We start from the raw sequence: 11567 nt of genomic DNA on the forward strand, positions 1-11567 counted from the left end.
TTAAAATCTTTGCACGCAGGGCTACAATTTTTATAATTTCCAAAGGATGTATTCCGATTTTCGAAGTTTTGGGAAGAAAACACAAATGATTTCCTTTTATCCCAGAGCTAAATGAAGGGATGAGTCATTGACAATATAATATAAATGGCTAGATTATACTGCATGTTATGGATTTCTAGGAAGCTCAATTTGGTTATAATGATACTTCCAGAGCAATCCTTGTTAAGGAAGAACACATACTGTATATAAAGGATTTTTTTTTCTCCTTCCATTCTAGATATTTTTTTATCCATATTGCTGTACCAGGAATAACAGCCATTATATGGTGTGACGTTCACAAACAAAAATAAAGACCAAAATAAATGCCCAAGAGAGAAAATGTGAAGGAACAGAATACCTAGGCATGCCTGGAGTTATATGTAGTTGTAAATTAGTATTACAGTAAGATCAGCAAGAGCCATCTGTTCTAGTTTTTATTCAGATTGCTGATATATATATATATATTTCAGTAACATGTTGTACTGCAGTTTTGATCAAACATAACACCGAACAGAGTTACTACAGTATATTTCTGGAGTTTGGTTGGCAGCTGAACCGATTTTTTTTCCCCAAAACATAGTTTTTGGAAATAGAGAAGTATCTCCAGTGTGGCCTATTCCTTAGGATTTTATTTTAATCATTTATTTCAATATATTTAAAAAATCATCGGGAATATTAAAATAAACGGCCAAATAGACAGAACACTAGAATACTAAAACATAACAATTACTAGAAATTAAACTACCGGGTTTCTCATATAATAAGGCTGGGTCTTATTTTTTTTTGAGCCCCGAAAAAATGGCTAGGCCATCTTTTCGGGGGTGACTTAATTCCCCCCCCCTTGCATCTTCGGGTGGGCGGTGACGGCTTGGATGTTGACCTCGGCGTTGGTGGGGCACTTCGTGTCGGGGTCAACGCAGGCAGCACCATATCCGGGTGTGCAACAAAAGTACTTCCTAACGGCAAGCCCCCCCACCATTCCCCCCCATTTCGCATGTTTTAATATAGGCCTTAATTTGGGGGGAGGGGCTTAATTTCATTTCATGCCTATAAAACATGCTGGGACTTCCTCTTGGGGGAGGCCGTATTGTTGGAGAAACAGGGTAGTTGCAGCAAGGTCCAACTAAGGAAATGATTACTTAAGCATCTCGTGCTTTGTGAATTACCATTATCTAGAACCTAAATAGTATCCGAAAAGGATTGATCCAGTTATTAGCGTTAGTGCATATTCTGAGACATAATTTAGCTCAGGCCAAAAATCAGAGAACAGCAACATGTGGCATAGGTTAATCAATTGCCAGGTTGACCACTCCAGTGGAGGTAACTTCATTTTACCACAGTCTCATTTCTATTTCATTGAGACCCTCTATAATAAGCAGGGTCGGGATATTCTGTATATAGGCCAAGAACCATTTCATTAACAATTAACAATAGTTTTTATTTTGTTTTTTAAATATTGGAATGTGCGGAAATGGACATGCTCACATTTGAAATGAAGGAGAGGGAGAATTCTTGAATATTACAAAGAACGGCATAAATGGCATGAATGGTTAGAAGATAGATATAAAAAAATAAGAAAATAGAAAATGTAATTATTATAAGAGGCCTTAAGAGAATAATAGGCTAGGCATATAGATTACAAAGCATATAAGATAAATGTAACTATAGATAGATACAATAGATACTGTGGATTTATAAAAAGAAAATGTATATATTAAGATATATAAAATATATATTTGTCGATGCCGAACCACTGTCAAAAACTGTATATGAGATTTGTATTTGTGGAAAATATAATAAAAATCTATCTTTTTAAAAAACAATAGTTTGAGGTTTTTTTTTTTACCATATTCACACAATAAAGCAGTTTCATCCTCAGGAATTTCTGAGGAGAGTCTCAGTCACCCAAGTCATAGTTGCCTCAAAGGTCTTTTTTTTTTTTAATTTCAAAAGACAACTGGACTGTTTTTTCCTTGAGGAAGAATATGTTTTGCTTCTCATCCAAGAAGTTTCATCAGTTCTGTCACGGTGGTGACCTATTTTGTCAGAATCAATTCTTCCATCGTCCCCCACCATCCTGTCAGAACCGATGAAGCTTCTTGGATGAGAAGCAAAATGTCGTCTTCTTCCTCAAGAGAAAAAAAACAGTCCAGTTGCCTCTTGAAAAAGCACCTTTTGAGGTTCCCTCGGGAATTATTTTTATTTCTAATGTACCCAGCTTGGAGTATTAAAATAAATATATATGTTTTCATAAATCATCCTGCAGTTCGTTCAAGGCAAATACCCAACCATTTAAAGCAGGAAGGAGCTTCCATCTATGCTGCATTTCTCTGTATTGCAGTTAAGATGTGCTGAAATTTGATCGCTATCATTCCTGACTAAAACTGTGATGCATGGTGAGGATTAGGAATGAGGGGTTCTGTAGTCCAACTATGGGAAAAGCAGTTACAGAATAGTCTCACAATACATAAAAAATGTGGAAGATGTGAAATAGCCTACTAAGAATTTATTTAATTATTTTAAACATTTATATAGCTGCCCATCTTTCAGCCAAATTCCAATCAAAATTTAAAAGATGTTATACAGACTGCTGGACTAAAGGAGGCAGAGTGTTCTATAGGGCAGGGGTTGCCATGGAAAAGGTTCAGTTCCTAGCTCCCATCGGATGACAATATTTAGGGATTGGGAGCATATTTGACTTGGAAGGATGGATCTTTAGGGAAAAGTGGTCCTGCATATTGGCCTGGCCCTGTGGCCCACACAGGGCTTTAAAGGTGATGACCAACATCTTGAATTTCACCCAGAAAGAAGTGAGAAGTCAGTGCAGCTCATGCAACGGAGATGTTACATGAGCCAAACTGGAAAGCCCATTACTGTGAGCGCTACTGCATTCTGGACCAGTTGAAGTTTCCAGGTGGTCTTCAAAGGCAGCCCTTTGTAGAATGCATTGCAGTGATGTGCTCTTATTATTTAAGACCTGTGTACTAAAACAGCAGAATACTAAAATACAAAGAGTACTGGCTTGTGTGGTTTAATCGCCCTTCTAACATCTCTTGATTTTCTTATCTGACTCGGGTAGCATGCCATTCTTCTTTCTTCATAAACTTGTTCCTTCATATGGCATAGAAGCTTTGACACTTTTAGTAGAAAAAAAAAAATCTTTCCCAAGCCTCCAAATTCATCAAGAGGATAGAATATTTTAGCAACAGCATTCAAGCTCGGTGAAATGGAATCAATAAAAGAGAAGAGCCGGGGCAGGATCAATTTGTGATTACTAAGCTTTCAGGATTGTTAAGTACATAAATCAATTTGCTGTAAAATCTAGCTTCCTGAAATAAACCCAAGAATGGAATACATTTGTTTTATATATATATATATTATTGGGATAACAAAATGTTATAAATACTTAGCTAGAACAAACAGAAAACATCTACAGTTACCCAAACTAACTAAATCATCTCTAGAGAAATCTAGCTACCCAAATTGATCTTAACCTCCTTTAGATTAGTTAGGTAAGATGTAAGAAGGGATTATTCCAGGCAGTAGTATATATAACTCAACATTCTCTGGTCAGTGACAGCAATATCCATTTATTTATACAATTACATGCTGACATCCCCCCCCCCAAAAAAAATAGACATACATTTTAAAATATAAAACTAAAAATTAGTAGTAAAGTTATATGCTAAAATCTTTACATCTATTTTTACTAAAAAAAATCTTTCAACACAAATATTTTTTTTCCAAATAGATCAGTACTTCAAATCAAATAAATTCTAAATAAAGCTTTAAATATACGGAGACTTAAGTTCCATGATAAAATCCACTTTTTAAACTTTGTTCACTGTGCCAACGGCTGGAATTTTCATGTTATTCAGCTGCTTGGTCTGGAGCTTTGCTATTGTTGTAAACACTATAAAACATGGATTACATATGTAGGGAAGAAATGAATTGCATTGTAAAGTTTTTATTTGTTTTTAATAATTTTGATGCGGAGGTTCCCTGAGACCTAAAAATAATTTCAAGAACTCCTCTGGGATAGGCTGCTCTAAAATATGCTGGAATGTAATATTTTTCTTAAAACTATAACAAATGTATAATTCATACATTAATTGCTTCATGCATCAGGAGTTGTGTCCAAAGTATTGTGCCTAGTTGGCATGATGGTAATTTCTGGTTATTTTTCAGTTCTTCTGTAGCAGTACAATAGCTTATAGCAGTGGTGGGATTCAATTAGTTTTAGCACTGGTTTGGTGGGCGTGGCTTGGTGGGTGCACTTTGCACGCCCAACAGCAGAGCGGTGGAGAGAACCAGTTCATCTCCGCTGCTCATCGCTGCTACCGGCTCTCCAGAACTGGTAAAATACCACCACTGGTTTATAGGTAGTCTATGAGTTATAACCATTCATTCAGTAATGATTCAAAAGCACAGCGGCATGAAAAAAGGGACGACCTCTTTTCACAAAACCATTGTAGCATCCCCATGGTCATGTGATTAAAATTCAAGCTCTTGGCAACTGGCATGTATTTCTGACTGTTTCACTGTCCTAGGGTCACCAACCTTTTGACAAGCAGTCAATTGGGGGAAGCCAGATTTGCGTAACGATCCATTTAACCATTGCAGTGATTTGCTTCGCAACATTTGGCAAAAAGGTTGCAAAATGAGGCACGGCTCACTTAACAACTGCCTTCTTCAGCAACAGAGACTTTGGGCTGAATTGTGGACGTAGGTCATGAACTACCTGCATTAGGTGATTTTCTGCCTTCTGCACAGAGGTGGATTTTAAGCTGTACAGATGCAGATAGATAACTCAACAAGACGTCCATAACAAATTACATTTATTGGTTCATCAGGTATCCTCATAACTCACATTTGTGATGAAGTTCTTCTTTAATGACCAATCCTTTGTATATCTGCCTTGTAGCAAAAGATGGTTATCTCCTAACCCATCTCGTAGCGATAGAAAGAAGCTGCCATGAGTTAGAGAGTTCAGACAAACAATGAGGAAAACTCCCCCAACCCATCGAGGGTCAAACTAATGACCAATCAGGATTACAGGTGTGGTCACGTGACATGGACTACATTTTCCATGGTTCCCTTGAACTACATTTGCCAAGATGCATTTCCTTAAGGGGACAGCTCATAATTCCTAAGTAACTATCCAATTCCCATAGACTGGTTGGGACAGCACATGTGATGTGAAGAGAAGGCAATTACGCATGGATCTAATGCTTGGGAAGTCCTATCATATAAGTCCAAGAAGGTCTTACCTCATAGTTTGGTAGGAATGTAATAATTAAATGTAAGTCCTAATCCCCCCCCTCTTTTCTCACACTTACCCAAATAATTTTTAAAAATTATGAAAGGAATCTTTATCTTTTAAATAAGATGGGGAGAGGCAAAGGAAATAACTTCCTTATTTACCTAATCTCCTATTCAAACACAGATCTTTATCACAATAGCCTCACATATTCAATATGCATCATGACTTTATTCCAATCACCCATCTAGTATCCAAATAGGGATCCCCTAGCAGAATGTTACATTACTTTTAACTACCTTTAATTCTGGGCAAACTATAGTGACAAATTAAGCCAGCTTTAAGAACTATAAAAATACCAGCTCTATACCCATGCTTCACTACAAAACTATGTGGTCAGGCTTAGTTTCTGGGGAGGAAAATAAGGGGGAAAAAATCTGCCTCTGCCTAACAGCTCCCATCGGTGTTCATCTGGCTAGCTTCCTGTCAGTGTATGAGAGAGTTAAAGGCTGTTTGGAAACTAAAAGAGTATTTGCTGTGTGAGCAAGAAGGAGACAGCAAGGAGCCTGGGTGTGGCTTAGCTCAACTGTTCTGTACTAAAGCTGGTTGCTGCTGTGGAAGTAAAACCGAAACTGAAACTCCTCTGCATTTGGAACAGATTTCTTTTCAGCTGGGGAGGGGGAATAGAACGCCTTAGCATCAGAGCATGTTAATAATAGTATAGGATATACTAATGCTCTGATGGTCATTTTGAAAAATCCTTTCTTAGTGAGCACCTAGAAGCCAAGAGGAACATACGTGCCAAATTTCAAGTTTGTAGGCTTTACGGTTCTGGAGATTTTGTGATGATGCGTGACCAGTATTTCGCTTTTATATAGAGAGATTCAAAAGGTTTTTTAAAAGGTTTAAGTTCTACTGGCATCTAAAAACTAGTTGGCTTAAAAACGCACATTCTTGAAAATCATAACGAATCAAAGATTTCTGAAGAAAAGAAACTGAAACCTGACAGCATGATTATACATATTATTTAGTAACTTAAATTCAATTGGATTTATTCCCAAGAAAATAAGTATTGGACTTTTCTAACAGTCAACATTGGTGAGAGACAGTAGAGTAGTTTGAAAGACACACAGAGAGAGATTCCAGTTCTGCATCTTATTCAAAGTTACGTTGACTGAATTTTATTAATGTCATTATAATCATTTCCTGCAAAGTATTTGGCAGCACCAAAAGATGAGATAATTCATCTCTTACAATCTTTATTTATAATTCTGGACACGGTATAAACTTGAATCAAGCAAATATTTAGAATCCTGGTAAAACAAGGAGGAATCGATTTTCAATTTTTCCTCAGGGTATGCAATCCTACCTTGTTCTAATTCTGGCGTTCCAAATTAGGAGGTCCAGTCCTATTCAAATTATCAGAAGCCCTCATGCCCTTAATGAATCTAATCCAGCTGCAATATCGATTCTCAGTTTCATGTGCTTCTTTTGGGAAATACCAAATTATTTAACAGGAATAAAAAGAGATTGCAAGGAGCATCCTATTTCCATTATACCAGACTTACTACATATTTAGGTTAGACATTTATACATGGTTAGTGGGAAATAAGCTCCATTGAAGTTAATTGCTTTATTGGAGCAGGCCTATATAGATAGGACAATATCATTCACTTTAAAGAAATATAATAAAGTCAGAATTTAAACATTTACCATTTCAAAAAGGTGGTCTACCTTTATTTCCATCTCCTTCACAAAAATGCTCCTTAGCTAAAAGTAGAGGTAGCCAGTAGTCATTTTAAAAGCTAATACAAGGCACAATACATACGAAATCAAGAGGACCAAGATAGTACATATCAATCACATCAGGATGCCAACAGATTCTAAGCAATCAGCTGTTAAAAAAAACTAATATGGTCGAAGGAGAAGTGGAAATATTTTAGACTTGTTTGTAGAGATTTGACTGAACGGGCTTGCTTATTTGTTCCCTTTGTTTTGCAGATGTATTTTTACTGAATTAACTTTTTATGTTTTGCTTGAGCTTATATTTTGCAGTTGTTAGCATTCATAAGCACTATTTGCTACCCTATGAACAAATCTAGGCTAGACTGATCCAAGGAAAAAGATATTCCCGAAATCAACTACTGGCAACATCATATGCGTAAATATGTGTACTTTTAGTCAAGGTTTTGCATGGACATGCTGTTTCATGAAGGATCCAAATGATGTCCTACCGTATGTTCATAAATCTGTCATCCTTCTTCAGCATCCACACTCTCTAGTCTCTGCAGCCTCATTCTAACTGAGTCAAGATTGCAACTCCCAGAATTCCCTTTGGCCATTTTGACCGAGAATCTTGGAAGTTGCAGGCCAAGTCACACAGATACGACTCCTCCAGGTTGGGGAGGAGGGCAAGAGGGCTATTACCTCTTTGAAAGGCCTCCCACCTTTATTCATATTTTGTTTTCTGAAAAGAAAACAAAAAACAAAAAACACCCAAGGCTACTGTATCCACTCCATTCCTGAGATTTGGTAAACGGAAGGCAGCACTATTCTAACTTCAAGCCTCAGCTGTAAACGCCCTCTATGTTCCAGGTAGTCCTCGACTTACAACAGTTCATTTAGTGACCGTTTAAAGTTACAAAGGCACTGGAGGGAGAGTGGGGGGAAAAGTGGCTTATGATCATTTTTTTCACACTTATGACCCTTTGTAGCATCCTGATCAAAATCCCGGACACTTGTCAACGGACTCATATTTACGACGGTTGCAGCGTCCCAGGGGTCAGGCCATTCCCTTTTTCCCAAGTCCATGGGGAAACCTCGAGCACAGCCACCGGTATTACTCATTCAACAGCCTGCCGCGATTAGCTTAACAACCGGGGGGGCAGAAACGTCCTTAAACGGACCAAAACTCAACGGAGGGAGTTTTCCACAGAAATGGTTGGGCTGCGTGGAGGTCGTAAGTCGGGGACTCCCTGTACGTGGTCATATAACCTTAGGATGACGGCGGCTGGGGCGGGGAGGGGGCATCGTGAGACAGCCAAACGGGTTCTTCCTACCGTCCCCGCATTAAAAAACCAAACCAGATCCTGATTCAGGGAGACGTAAAACGAAACCTGCCTGGAGGACGCTGGGTATAAAGGAGGGGATATCAAGGAGACGAGAGAACCGGCAGCCATCCCGGCATCTCCTCCCCTCGCACCCCACGTCTTTCCCCTCTCTGGGCCGGCAGCCGCGGGGATTACAGCCGCCCCAAAGGGACTCGCTTTAGCGGCCGGGTCCCGCCTTACCGGCTTCGTGCTCGCCGGGGTTGTCCGAGATCTCGATGACCAGCAACTCCCTGCCCTCGAAGCTCCGTCCCACCGTGTAGATCCGGCTGATGGACGGACACTGCAGCCAGACCGAGACCAGCGCTTCCCGCAGCTCCGGGTAGCGGTGATACTCGAAGGAGATGCCGTCCTCCTGACTCAGGCGGCGACGTCTGCTCGCTCCTCCGCCCAGAGCCGCCGCCGCCGTCGCCGCTGCGGGTTCGTCCGCTTCGGTCTCTTGCAAGCACAAGCCGGCCGGGAAGGCGCAGAGCGCCAACGCCAGCAGCGGCCAAAGCCGACCTCGCCCGGCCATGTCTCCGCTGCAACCTCGGGGGAGAAACGGAGGTCGGAAAAGAGGACCGGCGCCTCCTCTCTCTCCTCTCCGCCGGTCTCCGTCGGCCGCCACTGCAAAGCTCAACCGGGGCGCGCCGCTCTCGCTTAAACCTGCTCCATTCTCGGGGAAGCTTAAACCCCCCCGCAGACCGTACTACTCGGATTGCAGCTCGGGGGGGGGAAGAAGACGGCAGGAATGTACCACTATTCCACGTCCAGGGGGGCGGGGGCGGGCGGCTGGGTGACGTTTCTTGCCACGCGGAGTCGGAGCGAGGAGGCGCGTGCCGCTCAAAACCTCGCAGCATCCTTTGGGCGAGGTTGCCTCGGCAAGGCTTGAACCGCCCCGCCCGCCCCCGCAATCCGGAGGCGTCATCTCTTTCCCGTGCCGGGGATGTTTGCCTCCGGAGTGGGGGAAACAACACAACAACATATGATCAGGGAATGGAGGCTTGTTGAACCTTTTGGAAGGAATCCCCCAAAAAAAAACGCTTGCAAATGTGGATAGCGGGGACTGGGCATCTTATCCACGCCCAGGATGGCTCTTGTCTTCCCCAAACCCTAACCAGAGTTATCACATAGCTCGGTTATTTGCACCTACACAAAAGGCCTAGTGATTTATTTTACATGGAGGGGGTTTTTTTAAAAAAAAAATTGTTTCTTTTGATTTTAATTATAAGAATTACAATTGTTATACATGTTTGTTACGTAGGTTAGGATACCACATAGCTCAGTTACTACCACCTGCACAAAAGGCCTAGTGATTTATTTTACATGGAGGGGTTTTTTTAAATGTATTTCTTTTTATTTTAATTATAAGAATTACAATTATTATACATATTTGTCTGCCCAAACCCTAACTAGAGTTACATAGGTTAGGATACCACATAGCTCAGTTACTACCACCCACACAAAAGGCCTAGTGATTTATTTTACCATGTGGGATTTTTTTTAATTTATTTCTTTTTATTTTAATTATAAGAATTACAATTGTTATACATATTTGTCTGCCCCAACCCTAACTAGAGTTACATAGCTTAAGATACCACATAGCTCAGTTATTACCACCTACACAAAAGGCCTAGTGATTTATTTTACATGGTGCGATTTTTTTTTATTTTAATTATAAGAATTACAATTGTTATACATATATACATTTCACTTCACCATTTACAATCTCCTTGTTTGATATATTATTCACTAATTATTCTAATCATCATAGCTACTTACGTTCTGACCTTGCCTTCTTCTATCCAACCTTTGATAGAATTTATTCCATGTTTCATAGTACTTGGATTCTCCCTTGTTTTTTAATTCTAGAGTTTACCTATCTAATTCTGCACATGCCATAATTTTTCTTATTATCTCTGTTTCTGGTGGTATGTTTTCTTTTTTCCAGTGTTGTGCATGTATTATTCTAGCCGCCATCAATACATGTACTATTAGATAAATTAAATCCTTCCTATATCTTTCTGATATTATTCCTAGGAGAAAAAAAATCAGGTTTAAATGGAATGCACTATCCCACCATTTGTTCCACCCATGTCTGAATCAGTCTCCAATATTTTTTGCAGCATTGCAAGTTCACCACGTGTGAAAAAAAATGTGCCTGATACATCTTTGCACTTCCAACAATTTGGAGATATATTTTTGAACTTTTTGGAAAGCCTTGCTGGTGGAAGATGCCACCTGTAAAATATCTTATAAAGATTTTCCTCGTATGCCGTGTCCAATGTTAGTATTAGTGGTCCAGAGTTTTTGCCATTTAGCCAATTCAATATTATAACCGATATTTTTTGCCCATGCCACCATTGTTTCTTTAACATGTTCCTCCTCATGTTTGCATTCTAATAAATATCTATACAATATTTTTATTAAGTTATCATCGGTCTCGTAACAGAAGCTTATCCAGAATTGTTAACTCTTTATTAATACCCCATGTTTTCCTGTCTTTTGTGTATGTTTCTTGTGTTTGTATTTGTTTGTATTTGTTTTTGTTTTACATTTTTTGAGAACACAGGGTGGATTTGATTTAAGTCGAATCAATTTAAATCAGTCGATTTAAATCATGATTTAAATCACTAGTAAAAAGACTTGATTTAAATCAAAAATTTTAAAGAGCAACTGTCATCTCTGTCCTCTGACCCGCTGTTGACTCACCGACAGTCCCATTCACTTTAATGGGACAGATGGTGATGTGGCAGTGACACAACAAGGTGAGGGATGTGGCAGTGGTGGGATTCAAAAATATTTTACTACCAGTTCTGTGGGCGTGGCTTGGTGGGCATGACTTACTAAGCGTGGGAGAGGAAGGATACTGTAAAATCTCCATTCCCACCCCACTCCTGAGGGAAGGTTACAATTAATTACAATTAAGTTTTCACCCATTATCTCTAAACAGGCTTATACTTTCAATTCTTATACCTTTTCCCTGTTTCTCTATATCTTGTTTCTGTCCTTTATAACTTCTTTTCCTTTCCTTCTTCCCTCTCTTCTTCTCCCTCCTTTGCTGCTTCAAAATCTTCTTTGGGAACAATGTTATATTTTATAAATTCCAGGGTACCTTACGTTGTTGCTTTTGCAGTTTAACCCAGTCAACCAAGACTTTCTCTTCGTATCTTCCTCCTGCA

At 39.6% G+C, this 11567-nt stretch overlaps 1 protein-coding gene across 1 annotated transcript in view; it reads right to left on the bottom strand.

Moving 5' to 3' along the window:
* Nucleotides 1–9254, bottom strand: part of CPE (carboxypeptidase E) — a 57171-nt gene extending 47917 nt beyond the window's left edge. The window contains exon 1 of the mRNA XM_026699947.2: nt 8590–9254. Within this exon, the coding sequence (XP_026555732.1) occupies nt 8590–8920 (331 nt within the window). The 5' untranslated portion in view covers nt 8921–9254. The remainder of the gene's footprint in view (nt 1–8589) is intronic.
* Between the last annotated feature and the right edge of the window lie 2313 nt (nt 9255–11567).

This window comes from Pseudonaja textilis, chromosome 6 (assembly GCF_049901715.1).
Source record: "Pseudonaja textilis isolate UNSWEBS1 chromosome 6, rPseTex1.2, whole genome shotgun sequence".
NCBI lineage: Eukaryota > Metazoa > Chordata > Lepidosauria > Squamata > Elapidae > Pseudonaja > Pseudonaja textilis.